Genomic DNA, 26,143 nt, shown 5'->3' with positions numbered 1-26,143 from the left:
CTGTGCGACCTCCTAATATGTCAGAAAAGATTTATTTTTATGAGACAGAGCTGAGCAGTGCTTTGTTCTCTCTGTGTGTGTCTCATAAAAACAAATCACATGGGGGTCAGGCAGTAGCACAGCAGATTAAGTGCACATGGTGCAAAGTGCAAGGACCAGAGTAAGGATTGTGGTTTGAGTCCCGGCTCCCCACCTTCAGGGAGGTCACTTTGCAAGTGGTGAAGCAGGTCTGACAGTGTCTGTTTTTCCCCCTCTGTCTTCCCCTCCTCTCTCAATTTCTCTCTGTCCTATCCAATAACAACAGCAATAACAACAATAAGAACAACAGGGCAACAAAAGGGAAAAAACAGCCTCCAGGAGCAGTGGATTTGTAGTGCAGACCCTGAGCCCCAGCAATAACCCTGCAGGCAAAAAAGGAAAAATGGCCTCCATGAGCAGCAGATTCATAGTGCAGGCACAGAGCCCCAGAGATAGTCCTGGAGGCAAAAAAAAAAATCACATATAACAGAATGATTGAACCTGGGAACTCTGGGCCTCAGGCATGAAAATCTAGTATATTACCACCAGTTCACTCTCCTTTGTTTTAGGAACCCTTATGGAAAAGGGTTTTCCATCTACACCATGCCTCGGCCTCGCGTGAGTTTAATGTGCAGCTTGGCGATACGAGAATCCGGCATGAAGCCCAGCCAGTCTATCTTGGCGTTATTCTCGATCGCACTCTGTCATTTCACGAACATCTCATAAAAACTGCAGCAAAGGTGGGCGTGAGGAATAACATCATTGCAAGACTGGCCAGCTCCTCATGGGGCGCGAGCGCTTCCACACTACGATCATCATCTCTGGCATTATGCTATTCCACTGCAGAATACTGTGCCCCAGTATGGTTCCGTAGCCCCCATGTCCACTTGGTCGATTCCAAATTATATTCCTCCATGAGGATAATTTCTGGAACCATCCGTTCCACCCCAGTTCCATGGCTGCCAGTTCTTAGCAACATCGCCCTGCCAGATATTTGTCGGGATGCGGCATCATCTAAGTTCATTTCCCGCGTCTATGCGTCTACCGGACCTGCCAATATACGCGGATATCTTCGCCCACCCTATCCAACGCTTGACGTCTCGTCACCCAATCTGGTCCCCTACGCCTACACTGAACTTCTCTGTTCCAGACTCTTGGAAACAGAGTTGGCAGTCAGCTGAGGTAAAGAACAAACACCTCATCACAGACCCCTGCAAGCGTCAACCCGGCTTTGACCTAGCACGTTATGATTGGGCCCTCCTCAATAGCTATCGAACAGGCCATGGCCGGTGCGCCGCTATGTTCCATCGCTGGGGAGCCAGAGATGACCCGAACTGCCCCTGCGGCTACAGACAGACTATGACCCACATAGTCAATGACTGCCACCTCTCCAGATTCAAAGAAGGTCTCGAAATTTTACATCAGGCTCAACCTGACGCTGTTGACTGGCTACGGAAGAAGGGCAAACACTAGAAGAAGAAGAATTGGAAAAGGATACTTTCCTGGAGGGAATGTGGTTCCCATGGGCCTAAATGTCCTGCACTGAAGGAAGTAGTGAGGAAAAGGGAAACTCCTAGACTGTTTCCCCACCCCCACCCCAGGGAGCTGGTTTTCCAGGTGACAGAGATGGCAGCCACAACCCTATGGAGACAGGAAAGGGGAGGGGGTGGAGTCATATCTCCACGAGGGTCAGAGCAGGTGAGGCTGAAAAGAATCAAGTAGCCTTGGAGAAGGGCAGAGGAAGGTATATCCTAAGACTGCAGTCCCTGCAGGGAAATCACTTCTCCTCTGAGAACATTGTGGTTAATCAGAATCCAGAGCTTTGATTGCTTTCAGAATAATCACTTTTTCTCAAAAGGTCCTACTAAAAATTTTGTTGCTAAAGAGGCAGGAGGCCAGGGGAATGGTGTAGTATTCACACAACAGACTTTTTTTTTAACTTAATGTTATTTATTTCATTTTCATGAGAAAGATATACAGAAAAAGATACACACACACACACACACACACACACACACACACACACAGAGAGAGAGACCAGAGCACTGCTCAGTCTGGCTTATGGTGGTGCTGGGGATTGAATCTGGGGACTTGAACCTCAGGCATAAAAGCTGTTTGCGTAACTATTATGCTGTCTCCCTAACCCCACAACAGACTTTCATGGCTGAGACCCCGGAGATATCAGTTTGATTCCTGGCACTGCCATTAAGTCAGAGTTGAGCCTCTTTTTAATTTCTCTCTGGTAAAAAGAGGTAAATGTGGTCTGGGACATGGTGCAATGGATAATGAACTGACTCTCAAACATGAAGTCCTTAGTGGGACCCCTAGCTCTCCCTCTCTGTTCTCCTTCACTTTTACTAATAGGTAAATCTTTAAGAAGTAGATAAATAAATCTAAAGGGGGCAGAGAAGTGTATAATACATGTTCTTTTATTTTTATAAAATCTGCAATGAAAGGATTCCTTGTATTTATCTGAAGAAGTATCCACTATTTAAGATGAAACAAAAACACACTTTCACCTTATTCCTGGCAATGCTGGAGAGAGGAAGGGCTAGCAATGATCTCTGGGCTGAAATTCCTTTCAGTTGAACCCAGATAAAAGGAGACTGCAGCCTCTGAGAACATGTTCACAGAAGGGCTCGTGGGATGGGGGCAGTATAAAGTCACTGAGCACAACAGGATCAGCTGTTGAGTCAGTCCAGGTTCCCTCCAAACACCCTCTTACTCACCTCCCTCCCCCTTCCCACTACCATAGCTTAAAGCCTCTGCTAGGTTTTCACTGAGAGACAGGGATTGAGGAAGAGTCCATCTGCACACTACTGGCTAGACTAGCTGCGGGGCTGTCCATGGGCTGCTATGAGTGAGGAGAGTGCCTTTCCTTTTTCTCATACCGGCCCGATGATTCTTCCTATGTGCACTTTAGTCAGAACGAAAGGTGTCTCCTTCTCCAATACCTCATCTCAGAGCATACTTATTTCACTTCTAATAATCATTTTTTTCTCCACTTGGGTAATTGCTAGGACTCAGAGTGTTTTCATGACTGCACCATTCTTGGTGGCCATTTTTTCTTTTCTCTAAGTAGAGGATGAAAGACTGAGATGAACAAAGAGACATGGAGAGAAGAAGAGACACTAGCATTGCTCCACTGCTCATGAATTGCCCTGAAGATGCTCTCATGTGATGGCCCAGGGTTTGAACCCAGGTCCTTTTTCATGGTTGCATGTGTACTCTACTGGGTGAGCTACCTGCCAGCCTCTAATCATTTTTTAAGGTAAAAATTATCAGGATCTGATAAGAAGCAATTGAGAACCAATCAACTTACCTGCTGTCTCCAGCGTTTGCCACATACAGCTTCCCCAACAGGCAAACCACAATGAGGGCTGTGCAGCCTCCAGATATATTAAAGGAGCTCCTCTCACGCTCTATTTGTAGGTCCTGGGGGGAGAAAAAAAAAGCAAAGTTGGAGCTGGCTTGCACAGGCACTTGTGTCAAAGACTTCTTTAGGTGCAATCATCTGACAGTCATAAGACTCTGTGAATGCTTCAAAGAAGGGAGAGGGAAATCTCTAGTACTTGCTTTCTTATCACCTGATAAGCATTTCTGAAGAGACTGCGAGCATAGAACAGACTCATTCTAGACTGTCTGAGGGCCAAAGGTGGGAAACAAAGGATGGCAAACAGATACAACTAGATAAAAACTCAAAGAAGAATAAAAGCCATTGTGGTCAATAAATGCATACTTTATGGACAACTTCGTCTTTTTTTTTTGTTTTTTGTTTTTTGCCTACAGGGTTATTGATGGGGCTCAGTGCCTGTACTACGAATCTGCTCCTGGAGGCTGCTTTTTCCCCTTTGCTGTTTATCGATGTTGTTATTACTATTATTGTTGTTGCTGTTGTTGTTGGATAGAACAGAGAGAAATGGAGAGAGGAGGGCAGACAGAGGGGGAGAGAAAGATAGACACCTGCAGACCTCATTCACCGCCTGTGAAGCAACTCCCCTCCCTGCAGGTGAGGAGGGGCTGAAGGCTCGAACCTAGATCCCTGTGCTAGTCCTTGTGCTTTATGCCATGTGCACTTAACCCACTGCGCTACCGCCTGACCCCCGACAACTTTATTTTTTGTGTGCAGAACCTGAGCTGACAGGATACAGCAGAGAGGCTGACAGGTAGCAGTACTTGGATCTGCTCAAAGCTGTGAACCCCAAAGACTCCATCAAAGAGCTTCTTTTCCAGATGGAGAAGAAGGCAGCTGCAAGGGCCATGACCTCTGTTCAGTGCATGACACCGTGGTGGCTGACAAGCAGGGAACACTTCCTCAGTGTGGGGCAGCTAGACATTTCACACCAAGGCTCTCTCTCACCTTGTCCTCAAATCCAGGTCTCTACTCTGATCATTCAGATACAGAGAAATGGATATCATGCCCATATTTACTTGGCTGGTGTTTAGACTCTGATCTATTCTCTTCCCGGGAAACCTGTCAACTCGTGAGGCCTTCCCAAGAATTTATTTTTTATGGACTAACCCATTTATTGACAAATATGTACTACCCTGAAGACTCTGATATCCATGAAAGTCGATGTCAGGGACAGAAGCCAGGCATCTGTGACCTTAGAAAACATGCGAGTTGAGTTAGGAAAGCAGACTGGATGCTAGTTAAAATAACACCACCCACTCCAGCAATAATCCAGTGGGGGCGAAGGGAGGGAAAATGAAGGCTGGTCATAGACAGACCTCTGGCCAGGGTACTTCTCTGACTCTTAGAAACTCCCAGCTGCTTCAGTCAGCCTTCTTACGGAAAGGGGGAGAGAACTGAGCAATCCAGCATCTAACAGCAACTACTTTGTTCCAAGGGCCAAAGGCAGTAATGTAAGTTAGATAAATTGCCAATGGTAGACTAGAAATAGAAAGCGAGCCTGAGTTGAGGTAGAGGGTAGAATAGAGGACTGGTGCTCAAGGTAGTAGCGGGAAAGTACAAAAGACAGGACTTGGAGTAAGCAACACAGTAGAATTGAACTAAGGTGTGAGGGAGAGAAGGTTGGGAGCTGGAGGGCGACCATTTGTGTATATGAGACATGGTTGTTCAGAAATGAGAGGCATTTCAGTATTGAAGGGGCATGAGACCAGCTGTCAAGGAGGACTTTACTGGACTTTCAAAATTAATCTCTGTAAAAATCAGATTTCTCAAGGGACTGTCATGAGGCTAAACTTAGATGGTGTGTTTGTGAAGGGCTTAGCAGGCTACACCTAGATCCTTCCCAGGGAGCCTGGAAGCTCAATGATGGAGAGAACAGGACTGCCCTGTCCCCCCATTCATGGACTGTTCCTCAAAGTTTATACCTAGGCTAGTCACTTCTTAAATGAGAAATGAGATGTATATTTAAAAAAATGCCAGGGACTGGGGAGATAGCATAGCGTTATGCAAAAAGGCTTTTTGTGCCTGCACCTCCAAAATCCCACGTTCAATCTGCAGCACTGCCAGAAGCCAGAGCTGACCAGTGCTCTGGAAAAATAAATAAATAAAATAAAGTGCCTGGGTTTCCAAGTCATCTCTCAACTATCATTCATTGACCTCTCCATGAGAACTGCTTCCTCAAGTTTCTCCAACAGCAGGATTACAAGACAAATCAAAAGCCCACTGAGAGATTTAGCAGCAACCCAAATCTCAGTTAAAATGTAGTCAATTGATAAGCACGAACAAATGGCTATTAGAACACTGAGGGTGAAGGAAGGAGTGTGGGTTTTAGCTGAGATAGAATAAGTAAAAGAAAAAAGAACAAAAACACTGGGAATTCAGTTTTGCCTGTCAAACCTCCAAAAATACAAAAAAATAACTCAGAAGCAATAACCCTATTCAGAAAGAAGTCTGTGGGGGAAGGGTGGCACTTGGTTGAGAGGACATGTTACAGTGCACAAGAACACAGGTTTGAGCCCCCGGTCCCCACCTGCAGGGGGAATGCTTTGCAAGTGGTGAAGCAGTGTTGCAGGTGTTTCTCTGTCTCTCCCTCTCTATCACTGCATTCTCGCTCGATTTCTGGCTGTCTATGTCCAGTAAGTAAAATACAGATAATAAAAAATTTAAATAAAAAAGAATAATAAAAAAAGAAAGAAGTCTGTGGGTAGCTTTAGTCATTCTTTTTTGCATGTATATATGAGAGTTCATCTTATGATAGAAAAAACATTTTCATTGAAAAAAAAACTATATATATATATATCTGTACTTTAAGTTCACACCTAACACTGATTTTACTATTTGGCAGGAACTACTCTAGCTACACAAGTCATCCCTTCACAGGCAGAATCAATGTGTTTGAATAACGAAAGTCTGAATGAAAGACAACTTTTGTTCAAAGCTCCTGAACATCCGACGGCTTGCTTGCTGCCCACAGACTGAAGTGTGAGTAATTTTTGATGGCTTCGTAAAATCAATGGGGACATCAAAAGAGGCGGGGTGGGGGGGGTCACGCTAGCCTACAGAAAGTCCATTTGAAACAGCCGCCCATGGACCGATTCCCTGGGACTCAAACAAGTTTATTCTGCAGCAGAGGGGTGCTATTGGTCAACATCACAAGAAAAATCTAATCAGAAAAATTTTAAATCCCTTTCCTGGTGCCTCAGGGGCCCAGAAGTCCCAGTGAATCCCTGGGACAATGAATGGGGCTCTCTGGTCTCCATGAAAATAAACTGTAAAAATATTTTTTTAAAAAAATTATTTAATCCACCCAAGAAACCAAGGCAGACTGTCAGACACTAAATTTTTCTACTATATCAGGGCTTATATTTGCCTTACACTTTAGGGGGATCATTCTAGTTAGTCGACCTAGTTAATCACTTGTGCTAGTATTAATAGAGCACTTCAAGACATTTTTTCCTAATTTAAATAATGATTTCTTTATCCTTTTCAATCTTTCAATTTCATTTCTTCTGTAGCTCTTCCGGTAAGAAAAAAAGCAAAATCTGGCAGCACTTTCACGTAAATAGTGGACTAAAGTCTAGTGACTTTCTATACAAAAAAACTTTGCTAATATATGTATGCTTTCATTAAACCTCTATTCATGTGGTAAAACGAGTCGCGTGAATGTAAACACAGAGACTTTAATTATATGTGTGCTTTCTGGAATCAAGTGTCTGGGATTTGAAATAGGTCTTTGCACAGACTTCTTCCCCCTGAATATTAAATACACTCATTTCTTCTAAAACTGGTAAAACTAGAGCATATTCTAAAAATAATTGCATCCCCCTCACCCTTCCCTAGGAGCCAAAATAGCACATTTATATTTTTCCTCCACCACCCACTCCTCTTTAAAAGATATTTCACAAAATCTTGTTCTCAAAGAAACATTAAAGGACCATCTGGGTGGTTCTTTTTACTACCAGATCAAACATGATTAACGAAGTTAATAAAGGCGTATTTACTACTGAATTAACTGCCTAGGTTCTTCAAACCCTCGACTTTTCCAATTAGCTACAGCTTCTCACACTTTTGATAAAAAAAGAAAAAAAACACATAAAAATGTACAATTACATTTATTTTTTGGTCACTGCCAGTACTTCAGTGCTACTGGATGACTTTTCAGATTGAGAAACTGACAGATGGGGCTGGGCAGTATCACAGAGGATTAAGTGCACATGGCACAAAGTGCAAGGACCAGAGTCAGGATCCTGGTTCAAGCCCCCGGCTCCCCACCTTCAGGGGGCTCACTTCACAGGCAATGAAGCAGTTCTGTGGGTGTCTATCTTTCTCTCCCCTCTGTCTTCCCCTTCTTTCTCCATTTCTCTCTGTCCTATCCAGCAACAATGACAGCAATAACAGTAATAATAAGAACAACAACAAACAACAAGGGTAACAAAAGGGAAAAAATAGCCTCCAGGAGCAGTGGATTCGTAGTGCAGGCACTGAGCCCCAGCAATAACCCTGGAGGAGAAAAAAAAAAAAAAGAAATTGATAGACAAAGATACTAGAGTTTATACCAATGTAGAGGGGGGCCAAGCTCAAAGGTTGGTCGAGCATATGACAACACAGGGATATTATTCAGGTGAACTATTTTGCTAGCTGCAAGGTTGAGGGGTTTTATTTGTTTGTTTGTTTTATTAATTAATGAAAGTAAGAGGTAGTTCAGCAGTAGAATGCATGAGGCTCTGGATTTGACCCTCACTCCACATAAAAACAAAAAAGGAAAAAGTGAAATGGACATTATAAACAGCAGAACAGTGGTTTTTGTCTCTTGTTCACATACATTTTACAATCAAATTACTGAAATCATGGGAAAAACTGCTTCTTGCTTTGTGCTAAGCCAGAACTGATTTGGACCATTCCCTCATCTGGCTGTCAGTAAACCCCAAGATGTAAATCTAGAATGGCTTATTTAGTAAAATATACACATATATTATCATTCCTTTTCAAGTATGATCTAAAAGGATTACTTAAATGGACTCAAATGAGTCAATTAACAAGATAATTGATTTATCTAGTCAATCAAGAGTCCTGTAGACTTCTCCAGGCTTTCTACTTAGCAGGACTGATCTATCTAGTGTTATATCTATTTACTTAAATATTACATGTAAGCCTGATTTATCTTTCAATCAAAGAAGAAGATCTAATTTTTAAGATCTGAAATTTTATTTTGCTTTCTGTTTCAAAGAAGGGCGAGCAATAGGAGAGAAATGTGAGTGAAATGAGATGAATGAAGCATGAAAGAACAGCAAGAAAGAAAACATATTGCTCAGGATGGTTGTAATTTGGTTTGAAAGTCCCAGAGATGATGCAACTCCAGGGTCACTCTTTGTTTCTGACTGATTTCACACTGCAAGAGGAAAGCAGCGTCAGACAACAGAAGGGAGTGAAGGTTGGGTAGTTTCAATACGACTTGGCAGCTCCCCCTAGCTAGGTTAAAACATGGTTCTGAGAACACTGCTAATAGTGTCAGTCACCAATAACAAGATTCTGCATTTTTTTAGTACCCAGGTCTAATTTCGGTTTATTCTATAACAAGCCAATCTTGTTTCTTCCCCAGCCAAGCAAAGGGGAAGAAAACGAGCACTGCCTAATATTGCCACCTTCTGGCTTCTGATGGAATTGCATGCTTCTTTCTTGGACTTCCTCTTCGACCAAAAAGAAAAACCAAAACTCTACTTTAAATGTGGACAGGCATGCAGGTCTATCATTTACTGTAAATGTGATACTTTAAACAAATTAGGATTTCTAAACTATAAATAAATTCATGGTGGTACTCTTCATCATAGTGATGCTATACAATATTTTTCTTTTCTTTTCTTTTCTTTTCGTCTCCAGGGTTATTGTTGGGGCTCGCTGCCACTGCTCCTGGAGGCTATTTTTCTCCTTTTTGTTGCCCTTGTTGTTTATCATTGTTACTACTACTATTATTGTTATTGCTGTCATTGTTGCTGGATAGAACAGAGAGAAATCGAGAGAGGAAGGGAAGACAGAGAGGGAAGAGAAAGATAGACACCTGCAGACCTGCTTCACTGCCTGTGAAGTGACCCCCCCACCCCACAGGTGGGGAACTGGGGGCTTGTACAGGGATCCTTACGCTGGTCCTTGTGCTTTGCACCATGTGTACTTAACCCATTGTACTACCGTCCAGCCCCCACACTATATTTTTCTAACCAACAAAGCTAAGGTGAATGTTATTTCCAACTGATTCACTCAGTAAGAAAGACATGTGGTAGTTTTACAAGTAAAACTATTGCCATTTTTCTTTATTATAACTAAGCTTCCAGAACATTCTTCACTGCGATGAGGAGTCTATACCCACACTGAAAAGAAAACTGGATAGATCTTTGAGAGCTTCTTGCCTATACCTAGAACTCAAAATACTCTGGGTGACAGGCTACAGGGCTAGAAACTGTTGTCTTGGTTCTAATTCTTAAGAGGGCAAAGGTCTCTTATCACTACACCAACAAAGGCAGTCACTTCCTGCATAAGTATGAAAGGCTGACAGGTCAACACTGTTTGCATAAGGAAGCAGGAAGGAGATTTCTCAGGACATAGAAAACATGTTTCTTATTCACAGCTGTCATCCCAGGCCAAGCAACAACCTCAACATAACAGGTGATACAACTCAGCTACTACATTAAGGCATTGTTACCAATTATTGTCAGGAAGTGGAAATGAAGTAAACCAGTCTTTGAGATTCTGGGCCTTCAGGAAGCCAAGGTTCACTTTCCATACCACTATGAAGAGCCAAAGTGAGACAGATACAACAGGACATCTGGCAAGACCCTTCCCCCCACCCCCCACCCCCCACTGCCAGTGTATGCAGTTGTGTGTTACAGCCGTGGGGGGGGGGGGCATTCAGAGGTCACCATCAGCATAAGCTGTGCACTGAGCCTGGCAACCTAGGGATCAGAGATGAAAGGGAGAACAGTGTTCTCAACCAAGCCTGCAGTACTTGACCAACTGTTAGCTCCTTTTGCTCAAAAGCACTTTTCCTACTTCTGTTACATTTTAATTTTGTGACCAGTACATACTTCCCTTCCCCCAGAAATAGCTATTATTTATTCCGACTTGATGTTTCAAAATATTTTAAACCAATTTATCCTTTTGGAGAGATGTCAACATTTCACTATTTTATTTACTGTTATGTAGAACATTAAAAGTGAAACAGTAAGTTCCACGGAACTAATGTAAGAAACTAGGACAGTGTTACAGCTCTTTTAGACTTGTCTGGCAAGTCTTCTAGTCACTACCAGAAGCTCCCTCCACCTCCTGCACACACACACACACACACACACACACACACACACACACACACACACACACACAAAAGAAACTAGGACAGTTGGGGCTGGGCAGTGGCACAGTTATTGAGTGCACACATCATGGTGCTCAAGGACCTGAAGTCAAATCCCTGGTCCCCACCTGCAGAGAGGAAGTGTCAGTGTCATGAGTGGCAAAGCAGTGCTGCACGTGTCCTCTTTCCCTCTCTCCCCCTCAACTGTTCTCTGTTTCTATCCAAAATAAATAAAGAAAAATATTTCTTAAAACCTAGGGCAGTAAGAGAAAACAAAGTAAAACCTGGATTGGCTGTGATGTATTGCACCAAAGCAAAACACTCTGGGGAAGGAGAGGGAAGGATGGGGCTCGGGGTATGATGGGGGCAAGGACCTAGGTTGGGAAGCAAGTCTCTCACAGGCATTTATCGGAGAGATGAGAGGTTGTATCTATGTGTCAACAACTGTTAAACCATTAACACCCCCCAATAAAGTATATTTTAAAATGAGACAACTGTACTATAAACCATTAATACCTCCCAATAAAGTCATTTCACCCGTTCCCATAAACTAGGGGAAAAATATATACGTGAAAGCAGAAGTACACAAGAGACTACAGGGAATACCCCCCAACACTTCATTTGCACTACTCCAGTCTTTAGGTCCATGACTGTTCAACAATTTGTTTGGCTTTGTATATTAACTCTCTTTTCAGCCACCAGGTTCCGGATGCCAGCAAGATGCTGACCAGACTTCCCTGGACAGACGACCCCATCAATGTGTACTGGTGCTCTACTTCCTCAGAGCCCCACCCTACTAGGGAAAGAGAGAGGCAGACTGGGAGTATGGATCGACCAGTCAACCCCCATGTTCAGCGGGGAAGCAATTACAGAAGCCAGACCTTCCACCCTCTGCAACCCACAACGACCCTGGATCCATACTCCCAGAGAGATAGAGAATGGGAAAGCTATCAGGGGAGGGGATGGGATATGGAGATGGGGTTATGGGAATTGTGCGGAATTGTACCCCTCTTATTCTATGGTTTTGTTAATGTCTCCTTTCTTAAATAAAAAAAAAAGAAGGGTTAGGTAAAAAAAATGAGTCATTATATATACTTATTTTTATAATGTGTGATTACAAGTGGTTCCCCAGATATAAAATAAAATCTTTTAATCTAGACTCCTATGAAATATAGAAGAATGCTGGTTAAAAATTTAAGCTCAATAAACAGCAGTGATTAAGAAAGACATGTAAAGGTCTGGGAGATAACACAGTGGTAGTGTGCTAGACTTGCATGTCTCAGTCTAAGTTCAATACTCAGCACCACGCTATTCCAAAACTGAGCATTATTTGGTTTGTCTCACATGGAAATAAACCTTCCTTCCTTTCTTTCTTTCTTTCTTTCTTTCTTTCTTTCTTTCTTTCTCTTTCTTTCTTTTTTTTTTTTTTTTTAAGGGACACTGCACAGAGAGAAAGGAACACCAAAGACTTTGAGTCTATAGTGCTGAATAGTCACACATAAAGTAAAACCCTTAAGAAAAAGGAAAGTTTTGCCTTTAATGCTATTATAAGTTAGATTCTGACCTTTGGAGGAGTAGATGCAGGAGCTATCCCTGGCACAGGAAATCTGAGACTTGGGTACAGGACTTGGAGAATATTTAGGGGTTAGAAGTGTGAATGAAAGCAACAGAGCCACAAACCCCAAATGACTGGACCTTATTCAATACTGAATTTCCTTATTGTGGAAGTACAAAAAAGCACAGAATTTGTAGTCATCAAAGTAAACCTAGAAACAGGAAAGCTAAAGAGTCCCTGGCTGTTCACAGGAAAGAGTTTAGGAATGGTCAGGGAATCCTGAGTGTGCCACTTCTGAACAGCTGAAGGTAAAAATTCCAAATCAGACCAGGTAGATAAAAACAAAACGAATAAAAACACAGGTGTATCATGGAGACAGGAATAGGCTTTTTTTTTTTTTTGCCTCCAAGATTATTGCTGGAGCTTGGTGCTTGCACCATAAATCCACTGCTCCTAGAGGCCATTTTTCCCATTTTTGTTGCCCTTGCTGTGGTTGTTATTGTTATTATTGTTACAGCTGTTGTTGTTGGATAGGACAGAGAGAAATCGAGAGAGGAGGGGAGACAGAGAGGACAAAAGACAGACACCTGCAGACCTGTTTCGCTGCTTGTGAAGTGACCTCCCGCTGCAGGTGCAGAGCTGGGGGCTTGAACCGGGATCCTTATGCTGGTGCTTGCACTTTGTGTCATGTGCACTTAACTCACTGTGCTACTGCCCAGCCCCCTGGTATAGGTTTTTTTTCTCAAGTCCTCTATGAAGCAAAGAATTAAAAAAAAAAAGCACACATCTGCACTTAAGGTAAACTTAAGACATCATTCAAACAGGGACCATTTTGAGAATAAAAGGGGGCAGTATCAATACTAATCTGAGATAGCAGGTGTCAACTGGCTCAGTCCATAACCGAGCAGAAAAGTACTAATCTACCAAGAGCCATGAGAACCGAAGAGCTCAAGTGTACTCTCAATAAGGCCAAACACAGGCTTCCAATACTTGCAGAGAGAGAGAGAGAAAGAGAGAGAGAGGGAAAGAGAGAGAGAGGGAAAGAGAGAGAGAGAGAGAGGCAAACTGGGGAAAACTGGAGTGGGAGGAGGAAGCTGCCAGGTGGGATGGACTGGAGAAGAGACTGGGCTTCAGGCTAAGACTCTGCAAAGCGGCACATCAGGTCCTCATCAGGTGGGGGCCACAACACTTCTCCACTCACTTTCTGTCAGTCCTACTCTTGAAATCTGTCTCCTGTCCATGGTAAAGGTCAGCCTGCTACCTCTGGCCTATAGAGGCTCTTCCTCCGATGTGGTCTCTCACTTAAGTAGCTCATGCTGCTCAGAACACACTGCCATGCCAGCCCCCCACACCTATCTGCTTGACTTCCCTCTAAGCATCACTTGTTCAAGGCACCTTTGACTTCATCACTTTCCCCCCCCAACTTGGCACTACAGAATGAATTTAGAGTTTTGCAGACACGAGACCAGAGTGGCCTCCTGGATATTTTTTTCAGAGAGAGAGAGAGAGAGAGAGAGAGAGAGAGAGAGAGAGAGAGAGAGAAGCACCATAGCAATGCTTCTTAATCCACAGAGATTGCCTGGTGTTGTCCATCTTGCTCCAAGTGGTTCCAGGACAGAAGGTTAGCACTCTATGGGATGAACCAACTCCCACCTCACTGTAATACTCATTGCTGCCTGGTTTCTTCAATGCTCCTTGCCAAGGAGGTCTTACCGTATATAGCTGGTTCTCAATGCCCATTCATTGCTGACATGAATTACACAGGAAAGTGACACTTTTTTTTTTTTCTGGGCAACTCAATCTTCAAGAAAAGTCTGATGAAGTAAACTGTTTAATTAAAGGTTTAAAAAAATTCAAAAGACAAGCAGAAGGTACTTTAGCAAGTACTCTTCTGGATGAGGATTCTCAGTTCAAGTACAGTGGTTGCTTATAAGTCTGATTCATTGAAGGGAAGAACAGTCTGAGCCTCTCGTGAAGGCCTGACTCAGTATGACATTGACCTCTAGTGGATATAACTGAAAATACAGCACTTCTACATAAATAGATGGGTTAATGGTATTTACAGATTTTCCCCAGATTTGGGAGCTACTCTCTTCCCTGATCCAGCTTTCTATTCCTATTTCCAACTCTGATACCATCTTCCCAGACAATACCATGGGTCCATCTGCATGTTAGCTGTCAGGCTCAGGCAAAAATAAGTAAAGTCATGGGCCCCTTGGAATATATCTAAAATAGATTTCCTAGCTTTTTCCAAAATGGAGACTCTAAATATCATCTGTTATATTCTTGCCTTTAGGTTCCTGATTATTAAATAATTAGTTCTTCTTTATATCTTAATGCTTTTTCAGACACCAGCGATAACCCTGGAGGCAAAAGAAAAATTATACCAAGTCAAGGAGCAGTCACTTCCCTTTCTGACTCACCTTTGGAGCCCCCAAGTATTTTTTTTTGGGAGGGGGGCAGTGGCACCAAAGGGTTGAAGTCAATCAGACATGTACCTGAAATGCAGGTGCATTTTATACCACTCACTAATCAAATGGGAAATTGTGTCTGTGAGAAAAGTGCAAAGATCAAAGAGAGACGAGTAAAAGTGAGGAGAGAATGTCAACTGGAGGTGTGAACATAGGAACAACTTCTGTCGTCTTCCAAAGTCCGACAACGCTATCTAATACTATTTATTTTTCTTCTCCCATTGTTTATCTATTTAAATGTATCTAGGGCTGAGAAAGAACTCCATGGAATGCATGCCTTACCATGTGTAAGGACCCAGGTTCCAGCCCTGACAGCCATGGAGCACCAGAGACAGCAACAGGGGATAAGTTATCAGTAACTTGTCATAATGTCATGGTAAACACACACGGTGTGTCATCAACTCTAAGGAGATGCTTCATGCTACTCTTTGCCACACTTCACATCTTGTCATCATTTTCTTCTTTAAAATTTTATTATCTTTATTTATTGGCTAGAGACAGCCAGAAATCGAGAGGGTAGGGGAGACAGAGAGGGAAAGATAAAGAGAGATACCTGCAGCCCTGCTTTGTTGTTAAAATTTCAGAAGCTCTTGCCGGGCGGGTTGGCTTCACGGGCGGGTAACAGAGACGCGGAGACAACGGCTGGGCAGGGAAGCTGTATTTCTTTATTCAGGAACAACGATTCATAAACTAAGACAAACTAATCACCAAACAGAACTCTGCTGTCTCTTTGCGGCGGCGCAAGCACTCTCTCTTACTCTGGAACTCAGGAACCCAGGAACTCTGTCACTCTGGAACTCTGGCGGGTTTCCTTCGGGCAGGGCCAAGCGGGCCCACGAAATTAGCAGGCCTGATCTAATTCTCTTGGCGGGGGAGGGCTAGAACAAGCCAATGTAAAGCATACGATACTGCTTCACCACTTGCAAAGCTTTCCCTCTGCAGGTGGGGACCGGGGGCTCAAACCCAGATCCTTGAGCACTGTAACATGTGCGCTCAACCAGGTGCGCCACCACCCGGTCCCTTGTTATCACTTTCTAATCTCCAGGTTTTGAGACCACTGACACCCACTCTTCCTACTGTATTCCTTACAGCATCCTTAAACATCTCATAGTCTTGGGCAGCATGCAGGAAGCTACTCGGGAGAGAGATTTTTTTGACACTAAAATCATCATCTCAGTAGACAGTGAGCCTGGAGAGGCTGGAGTGAAAACAGATTCCTGTATGCATTCTCACCAGACTGGGGGCAGGGGCAGCAAGAGGCACTGAGAGTAGCTGCCCTCTGCTCGTCTCTGAAGCAAACACATTCTCTTTTCCTGGAGGTGTCAAGACCCTTCAATGTATTATTCCATTGCACTTGGACTGATTTTTCACTCTTCATTTCAGGTATAGACAGGGAGAGAGAGAGACAGAAGAGAAGAAACACCACTGTACTGTCTGTGAAGTTTCCCCTGGTGCTCCATGGCTGTCAGGACTAGAACCTGGGTCCTTACACATGGTAAGGCATGCATTTGATGGAGTTCTCTCCCAGCCCTAGATACACTCACTTTTAAATGGATAAACAATCCATGCTCCTGACTGAAACAAATGTTTCTAGGATGTCACTCCCTCCATTCTCCAGCAGTTTCTGAGCTATGAAAAAACTTATTGTTGGTCAAGGTATGATAGCTTTTTCAGGTGAGACTGGTGACAGGAAGGCTACTGCTGAGCCCTTGACTAAAAGCATTGCTTGCTCAAACATCTGGAGTTGCTACGCATTTGTACAACAGATGGCAAACATGCTCAGATTTCATTTAAGTGAACATCAACAGGCGGCATGAACAGAAGAAGGCTGGAAGGAAAGCCGCAGAACATGCATCTCATAACAAGCCCACTGTCTTATGTGCTGCCCCACTTCAGTAGCTTCTCCATTTTTGCCACCCTGCTGCCAATTCCTACTGTAAAATAGAAGCTCTGTTATTAAGGAGGAATGTCTGGAGGAGGATCATGTCACCCTGGACAGGACAGAGAAAAGTCCTTTTGTGGACCATCCAAGAAGCCAGGCATCGGTTGAATGATCTGCTGGGTCCCTGCTCTCTTGACTCTTAAGGGTACCTACCATTTCCTTGAAGGCACTCTCCAGTGCCCCTATGACCAGGCACTCATGTGGGATCTTCTTTTCTGTGAAGAAGCGCGTGGGTGGGGTGCTGGGAGAGCCTGGGGCCCCCACTCCTCCACGTAGTGAAGCGGCCCTGGTCAGAGTGCGGCTATTGGCGGGTGTGTTCTCAGGCTCCTCGCCCAAGCAGGTGGGTGGGAGGATGGCTGAGTTCTTGAGGATCTCCACGATGTCCTGCAGCTGCTCTGTGACGTGGTGCTGCAGCAGGCGGGAAGCCACCACTGCAGCCCCAGACCCCGCATGGCCATCAAACAGGGACCAGTAGTGGCAGGAGACACCTTCTGATTCCTGGTGGGAGAAGGCAATAAGGAGGGGTGAGAAGCATGAAGGCACAGGCCCAGAGGGGAACTGGGGCTCTGCAAAGTCTGGTCTGCAAACAGCTGGAGTCTGACACACCCCGCTGAGGGGGTCCCAGATCTGTTACTGCTGTTACCCACCATCCAGAGGATTAATCATATCCAGTCTGCACCCAGCAGGAGTTCAGCTCACCACACACTTGGCTGCTAACCCACCTGAGTCTGAGATCTTTCATTTCACCTGTAGCTATTTGAGGTGAAACTCCATACAGACATGTCTTAGATCTAATCTAGCCTCTCTTCTTCTTCATCCCAGTCTTTAGAGAAAAACCATTTTTGTGAATTTGTCAAAAGGAAATACATAGAAGGCTGGGGAGATAGGAGATAGCACAGTGGTTCAGATTTTCAGCCCAAGGCTCTGTGATCCCAGGTTCAATCCCCAGCAATGCCATGAGCCAGAGATGAGTAGTGCTCCAATATAGAAAAGAAAAGAAAAGAAAAGAAAAGAAAAGAAAAAATATACAGAACACAGACCAAATTTTTTTCCCTTTAGGCCCCATTAGACTAGAAGGTAATGGTACCATCTATGTGGAGTCCACACCCTGAAGTTTTAAAACATATCTTTTCCTTAGACACTCAAGCTAGTCAAGTCTCGCACAACACAGCCACCACTAATCTCCTTTTCATATTTCCTGTCTCCCTCACTTTTCCAGCTATCACTCAGCCTTCTTTCTGTTTCCTCTTCTTAACCTAAAGCTCCCTATGGTCCTGCATCCTTTCATCTACTGTGGACTTCATACTAGCCAGCTGATTTCTAAACTCTTTTCAGACGAACACTTAAAAACCATGTTTGGAGGCCAGGAGATAGTGCACTGGGTTAAGTGCACATGGTGGTGCAAAGTGCAAAGATCAGCACAAGTATTCCGGTTCAAGCCTCCGGCTCCCCACCTAAATGGGGTTGCTTCACGGAAAGTGAAGTAGGTCTGCAGGTGTCTATCTTTCTCTCCCCCTGTCTTTCCCTCCTCTCTCCATTTCTCTCTGTCCTATCCAACAACAACAGCAGCAACAACAACAAAATACAATAATGACAACAACCAGGGGCAGTGGTTTCCTAGTGCAGACACTAAGCCCCAGCAATAAACCTGGAGGCAAACACACACATATATCAAAAAACATGTTTGGACTATATATGCACACAATCTATGCTGTAGGAAAGGGTATTAAGTACTGAGATTAAGAAGGTAGGGTGCATACAGTATCAATTTCTGACTGCTGGGGTTGTCTACCTTTGCTGCAATAAACAGTAACTTGCTTTTTCACAGAACTCACTAGAGCTCTTCTGGCCCTTCTCAGAATGAGGTTGAAAAATACGACGCAGCTGTGGTGACTTACGCTGTTACTCATGTGTGCTCTTTAAAACTGCATTTCTGGGAGCCGGGCAGTAGCACAGTGGGTTAAGCGCACCTGGCACAAAACACAAGGACCAGCATTAAGGATCCCGGTTTGAGCCCCCGGCTCCCCACCTGCAGGGGAGTTGCTTCACAGGCGGTGAAGCAGGTCTGCAGGTGTCTGTCTTTCTGTCCCTCTTCCTGTCTTCCCCTCCTCTCTTCATTTCTCTGTCCTATCCAACAACAATGACATCAATAACTACAACAATAAAACAAGGGCAACAAAATGGAATAAATAAATAACAAAAAAACTATTTTTTTTCCAATTCTGTGTTAAGTGCTAAAACAGCTATCGCCTTTCCTTCTTCTTCTTCTTCATTTTTTTTTTTTTCTGCCTCCAGGGTTATCATTGGGGCTCGGTGCCTGCACTACAAATCCACTGCTCCTGGAGGCCATTTCTCCCCCATTTTTTGTTGCCCTTGTTGTTGCTATTTTGATTGTTGTGGGATAGGACAGAAAGAAATGGAGAGAGGAGGGGGAAGACAGAGAAGGAAAAAGATAGACACATGAAGACTTGCTTCACCACTGTGAAGCAACTCCCTTCTGAAGGTGGGGAGCCAGGAGCTGGAACTGGGATCCTTATGCTGGTCCTTGTGCTTTGTGCCATGTGCACTTAACCCGCTGTGCTACTGCCAAGCCCCCTGATTACCTTTCTTATATGATAGGAATAAAATAAGCACTGGAGAAAGATAAATTGGTTAAAGGAGATATTAGATATGACCTGATCTTTTAAAATTTATTTATTTATTTTTATTATTGGATAGAGACAGAGAGAAATTCAGAGTTGAGGGGGAGATAAAAAGAGAGAAAGAGACAGAGAGACACCTACAGCTCTGTTTCACCACTTGTGAAGCTTTCCCCCTGCAGGTGGGAACCAGGGGCTTGAACCCAGGTCCTTAAGCACTGCAATGTGTGTGTTTAACCCGGTGGCCACCACCTGACCCATGACATGACCTGATCTTAATGATACAGTGGAAGAAGATGGGTACCAACCACATCTTTGCATATGTGTAAGATCATGAGTTTGGTCAGAGCTACATGGTCAGAGCTACATGGAGGAGATCTTGGTACTGTAGAGTCAGTATGCAAAGGGACATATAGGAAGATGAGACAGAGGGACATGGGACCATGAAGACATAAGGATCAGTCTAAAGGAAGACTGTAAGGTAACAGGCTGTGTAAGGGAGGGCTCAGAATGTCAGGCAGCACCGACAGCAGGTGCAAAGACCCTGTGGTAGGAAGGTGCACAAGGAATAAAAGGGAATTAAAAAAAAGTCCATGCCGCTGAACAGGGGAGTCAATAGGATAAAAAAGGGGTGAGGTGAAGCTGGACGGGGAGGTAGGAGTTAGACCACTCAGTCCTTCTAGAATAAGTGATGGATCTGAGTTTTAGCCTAAGACTAACAAAAAGTTCAGGGTTGGGTCCCTCTGACTCTTGTTTTAACCAAAGCAGCACAGTTTTAACAGGCAATAGGGCTTTGCACAAGATATTGAACAGAAAAATTTAACTATTGGGAGAAAAAAAATGTCTGAAAATCTGCAGAGCGGATAAAACCAAACCCACCAAGAGAATTCAAAAACCTCCTGTTAGCCCATGGCGGATGGGTTTAAAGTGAATGGCATAATGCTTATGGAAGTGCAGCTAAGACATTGAAACTTTTTTTATTTTTTATTTTATTTTTACTGGACAGGACAGATAGGAATTGAGAGGAAAGGGGAGGCAGGGAGAGAGAAAGACAAGACACCTGCAGACCTGCTTCACCACTCTCGAAACATCCTCCCTGCAGGTGTGGAGAAGGGGCTCAAACCCAGATCCTTGTGTATAGTGTGATATGTGCATTTAACCGAGCGCACCACCGCCCAGCCCCAACAGTCAGACTTTTGACTGTCTGTCCAAGTAGAAGAGACCTAATGGGTATGAAACACCATTCTCACCATTTAACAAATCTTACACAGCAGGTAATGTTCTAAGTGCTTTAATAACATAAACTCATATAGTCCTTACTGCAGTCCTATAGTCCTGTGAGGCGTGACTAATAAACACATTCAACAGAGGAGAAAAATAAGGGACAGTGACTACAACATGTCACATCCGGCAGGAGATACAGCTGACCAGGACTTAGTATTCCCTTATTCACTTCACTACACGTGTCCCTCTTCCCTTCCTCTACAACTGCTCTCCACAGTGGTGCACACAAAGCTTGATGGCAGTTAGAAATGATCCATTTGTAAGAAGAAACTCAGGAATTCTTTCATAGTTTGTCACATAAAGCTAAAGAAACTAAGCTTTCCCAGTTATTTCTCACACATGCCTGTGCTGGCGCCCTCTAGTGGTACATATGGCAGTTATTCTCTGGTCAAGCTTGGAACACTGGTGCTCTGAGCATCTAAACGTGGGCGTATAGTAGCCCACGGTTGGGTACCTGTGCCCACTGTTAAGTGGTTTTGTAGGCTGTATTTCTGAGTATTTACCTACACTGTTCCTCACAAAGTAGACTACACATTTACTAAAAAGAATTCCCGAAAAGATACTACTGGGCAAATATGACCCAATAAGGACAAGCCCAAGCAGTCCCTTAAGATTTCTTCCTCCCTAGAATGACTATTTCATCACATCAGCTAACCACTCTAGCCTAAAGTATCTGAAATTCTCAAGAAGGCAGTTGAAATATGGAATTATGCTTGCTATTGTTAGTGATGAGTTGTACTTGGGGATATTAGCTAAGGAAACAAGAAGCCTGCTCTTAGCAACACAGGAGTCGCTGTGTGGAAACACAGAGAATATTTGGCCCATCACAAACACCGTATAACTGCTAGCAGTTTCTACGTTACAATTTACTGCCCTGAAATTACCTAAAAAGACAATCTAAACATTTTAGAGTCATTTGATATAGAATATCCAGTAGGGTAGTTTTATATCCACAGATGAACTAATGTAATGAGGATACATATACAAAAGTGCCTTTGATTGAGGACTTGGAGGCTGCTCTCTGCTCGAAATAGCTGTGGCTCCAGGAAAAAGTGGGGTCCTTCCCTTGATGTCTTCCTTGAAGATGCAAGTACTCAGCTCATCAGTCATTCATCTTCCCTTTCCTACCTAATCTGGTCAAGTATTTGGACAACCTGGGGAGGGGTCTGACAATAGCATGGAAACGTGATGTCAAATGTGAAAGTCCACTTCAGCCTAGGCTATCTTTATAACAGGCTTAGTGTGAGTTTGGCCTCCCTCCCTCCTTAATGCAACAGAAAGAAAAAAAAAAAAGGAGAATTTTTTTTTTCCTACTGGAAAAACAGCATTGGTGTAGTCTTCTGATTCTTCACCATGAGTTACTCTGTGGCTTGATTTCTCTAAAATATTCAACAGTCAGGTTTTCATAGTGAAGATTAGAGTTTAGAATTAAGAGCAACTACTTCAGGCATTTTATCCACCATACTTTCAAACCCCAGTTCTCATCTGATATTCATAGTAACAATGAGAGAGGAGAGAAAATAGTGAGAAAGCAGAGATGAGGAGAGAGTTGAGTGACTTCTAGGAAGTCTTTCCTATGACCCAGGTTTATGTCTGTAAACTTGGAATTACATCTGTCTACCACAGACTTTTTAAACACACCTTTTTAAAATTATCTTTATTTATTGGATAGCGATAGCCAGAGATCAAGAGGGGTGGGGGAGATAGCAAGGGAGAGAGACAGAGAGACACCTGCAGACCTGCTTCACCGCTCGTGAAGCAATCCTCCTGCAGGTGGGGACCAGGGGCTCGAACCTGGGTCTTTGCACACTGTAATGTGTGTGCTTAACCAGGTGCGCCACTGCCTGGTCCCAAACACCCTTTTTTAAACTCTACATTATTCAGGTATTTTGTTCCCCAGTAGAGAAGAATGCTGGCTGAATTTCCTATACTTAAGTGAGCACATGGCATCCATTTCAATGCTGACATTTTTAGCTCAAAAAAAGGGAAGGATAGAGAGAGAGAGAGAGAGAGATGCACGACAGCACTTAAGCTCCCCCCAGGGCCTTGGAAGCCAGAGGGTTTGAACCTGTGTTAAAAGCATGGCATAACAGGCAGCTGCTCAGGTGAGTTTATCTTGCTGTCAAGTCTTGTTTTTAAAGTTATTTAGTATTTTAAAGTAATATTAAATAAATATTAATTTATGAGAGATAGGAAGTATAAAGTTTCCAACGGCTTTGGCTAAGTTGTGTTGTAGTTTATTCTGGACTCAAACAGTGCAGGGGTATTCTCAAACTGTTGTTTTACACACCAACAGGGGAATATGGAGGGGCAAACTCTACTATTTTTTAAATATTTTATTTATTGGATAGAGACAGAAAGAAGTTAAAAGGGAAAAGGACAAAGAAAGTAGAGAGAAAGAGAGGCATCTGAAGCACTGCTTCACTGGCCATGGGGCTTTTACCTTGCGAGGACTAGGGAATCATACCCAAGTCCTCGAGTATGGTTACGTGCATGCTCTAACAGATGCACTTCCCCCTGCCCCCAACTCTACTATTAGAATAATAACTAAAAATAATATTTATTCAATATTCACTACATACCAGGTGCTACTCTAAGCATTTTTATATTTTTAACTTCCTTCTAGCAACACTGTAAGAATGAAACTGTTACCCCAACTTAATAGCAATAGAAACTGAGACATGGAAAGGTCAAGAAACCCTCATAAGGTAACACATTTAGTGTATCAGTGCTGGAATTCAAACCCAGATAGTCATTTAATATTCAGTCGGAAAGATTTTTCTCTTTTTAGTATGGTCTTATGCAAATGATGTTTCTATACTATAGCAAGGAGATATGGACAATAAAGATAATAAGGAATACTTTTATTTCAGTTCTGCTCTTTACCTGAATCAGTAACAACTGCTATTCAGTTTATGATTACTAGATAACTCTTAAATCCAAAGAGAAAACAAAGTAGCAATGAGAAAATGTTTCATGTCAAATTATGTTGAAATTATATATCTCAACATGAAGTATTTTTCTTCATTTCTGAATTTTCCAAAAAGCTCTCTCCACATTTCTGAGAGCAGACTGCTTATTCAAACTCCACACTTCGAAGCTCTGTGCTGTCATTGCCACATCATCTAAACAAAGAAATTAACAGTACCTACTCACCTATGTAATGCAAGGCTAAATGAATTAACACTGCCAAGCATTAAGCTCAGTGTCAGTTACAAGAACACTAAGAATATATGGTTTTTTAAAAAATAATTATTTATTTTCCCTTTTGTTGCCTTTGTTGTTTTCTTTTTTCATTGTTGTTGCAGTTATTGTTGTTATTGATGTCATCGTTGTTAGACAGGACAGAGAGAAATGGAGAGAGGAGGGGAAGACAGAGAGAATAAGAGAAAGATAGACACCTGCAGACCTGCTTCACCGCTTATGAAGCGACTCCCCTGCAGGTGGGGAGCTGGGGGCTCGAACTGGGATCCTTACATTGGTCTTTGCACTTTGTGCCACGTGCGCTTAACCCACTGCGCTACCGCCTGACTCCCAAGAATATATGCTTTTAGTGGGAAGAAGAAGAAAACCCTAAGAGCCCATCTCCCTTGCTAATGTTCTTCCCACGTAGAGCTGTGGGGAAATCACATTATATATGAAAAAAGAACACTTTCCATCATGGCAGCATTTATTTTCCTTTAGCCAGAGGATTTGCCTCTGTGGAACCAAGTTTTAACTACATTCTCAGCTACTATGCCCATCATGGTCAAACTCAGTCTTCACAGTAAATTGATATGCATGTCTCCCACTGCCACCCCCAACTGAGGAAGGAACTGTAAAATTACTGTGATAGCAGCCTGGATAATCCCTGGTTATAAAGTCAACTGCTGGCCAAGAGTTCCAGTCCCTGGAACCAAGAGATAAGAATTTTGACAGACACTATTGGAATCCTACTTCAAAGAAACTAAGTAGATAAATAGAAAGGTTATGTTTTCTTGACATGCACAGAACAAACATGGAGAGGGACAATCTAGAGTAATGAATGAACACACACAATTTAAAAGGGCCATGCTTCTTCTTACTGTTTTAATGGCTGATACTGCAGGAAACAGACTGTCAAAGGAGGTCCAGATAGTCCAGAAGGGCTGCCACTGTGTTCTCTGTTGCTTCTGGGGATATGACTAGAGGAACAGGGTAACTGGTAGAAAATTGGATTTTCATGCCTGCGGTTCCCAGTTCAATCCCCAGCACTGCATGGGCCAGACTGGTCATCTGTATTCTCTCTCCTCTCTGCCTTATGTGAGATGTTCTCTCTCATATGTAATAGATAAAATAGTTTATTATTATTATTATTATTTATTTTTTAAATGTTTTATCATCTTTATTTATTGGAGAGAGACAGCCAGAAATTGAGAGGGAAGGGGGTGATAGAGAAGGAGAGGGAAAGGGAGAGGGAGAGGGAGAGGGAGAGGGAGAGGGAGAGGGAGAGGGAGAGAGGGAGGGAGGGAGAGGGAGAGAGAGAGACCTGTAGCACTGCCTCACCACTCATATGCTTTCCCCCTATAAGTGGGGAATGAAGGTTCAAACCCAGGTCCTTGCACACTGTAACGTGTGCTCAACCAGGTGTGCCACCACCAGCCCTGTTAATCATTATTTGTTGTTGTTGTTGTTGTTGTTGTTGTGTGTGTGTGTGTGTGTGTACGCGCACACTACTGCTGGGTCTGGTGCCTGCACAAAGAATTTGCCACTGCCAGTGGTTATTTTAACTTTTTCTTTCCTTTTCTTTTTCCCTTTAATTTGACAGACACACAGAGAGAAACAGAGAAAAGTGGAGAGAGAGAAAGGGAGACTGAAGGAAAGACACTTGCAGCCCTTCTTTGCCACTTGTGAAGCTTCCCTACTTTCAGGTGGGGATCAGAGGCTTGAACTTAGGCCCTCATAAAATACATCTTAAAAGAAAATAGCGATGTTCTGGGAATAAGAGAGTTCTGGCAGGAAACAGAAGGAAAGAGTGCAAATCAGAGGTGCAGAAAACTGGCATAGGCTCTTCTCGTTTCCCTTGTACTCTCCCAGCCCCAGCTTGATCCTACAGTATGTGCCTTGAATTCCCACAGGGCTACCCTATCTTCTGCTGAGTAAGATAATCAGCTTTCCTCTCCCCTGCTGATGAACTTCAGCCACAATACAGGCACAGCCATCTCCTGTTACTGTAATTAGACACTGAACTAAGAGGTACTGAACCATACACTTTGATGTGTTTTGACTAAATAAAGCAACATTTAAGGGCACTCCTAAAGAAATAAGACTTGGAATGCGTCTGCATGTCTAGTCTTAAGCCCAATATCAAACCAAACAAAACAGAACTCCAAATAGAGAGTCTGATGTGGGGAAATGTTAAGTCTGGTTACATATACAGTACCCTAGTCATCTGCTACCACACTTACTTGTATAAGATAGGAATATCTTATCTGAAAACTAAAGTTATACAAGCTTTAAGAGTG

At 43.3% G+C, this 26,143-nt stretch overlaps 1 protein-coding gene and 1 non-coding gene across 3 annotated transcripts in view; one reads left to right on the top strand and one right to left on the bottom strand.

The window, feature by feature from the left end:
- PPM1H (protein phosphatase, Mg2+/Mn2+ dependent 1H) overlaps positions 1-26,143 on the bottom strand; it is a 320,464-nt gene that overhangs the window by 175,853 nt on the left and 118,468 nt on the right. For both annotated transcript variants that reach the window (XM_007516868.3, XM_060195008.1), the window contains exons 3-4: positions 16,891-17,235; positions 3,341-3,453 (exon numbers count right to left, since the gene is read on the bottom strand). In XM_007516868.3, the coding sequence (XP_007516930.1) occupies positions 3,341-3,453; positions 16,891-17,235 (458 nt within the window). The remainder of the gene's footprint in view (positions 1-3,340; positions 3,454-16,890; positions 17,236-26,143) is intronic.
- On the top strand, positions 10,677-10,736 carry LOC132539654 (U7 small nuclear RNA). Its single transcript, XR_009550985.1, has one exon. It is a non-coding gene; the product is annotated as a U7 small nuclear RNA (small nuclear RNA).

Source organism: Erinaceus europaeus, chromosome 7 (genome assembly GCF_950295315.1).
Source record: "Erinaceus europaeus chromosome 7, mEriEur2.1, whole genome shotgun sequence".
Classification (NCBI taxonomy): domain Eukaryota; kingdom Metazoa; phylum Chordata; class Mammalia; order Eulipotyphla; family Erinaceidae; genus Erinaceus; species Erinaceus europaeus.
This window is presented reverse-complemented; position numbering and strand designations above follow the sequence as displayed.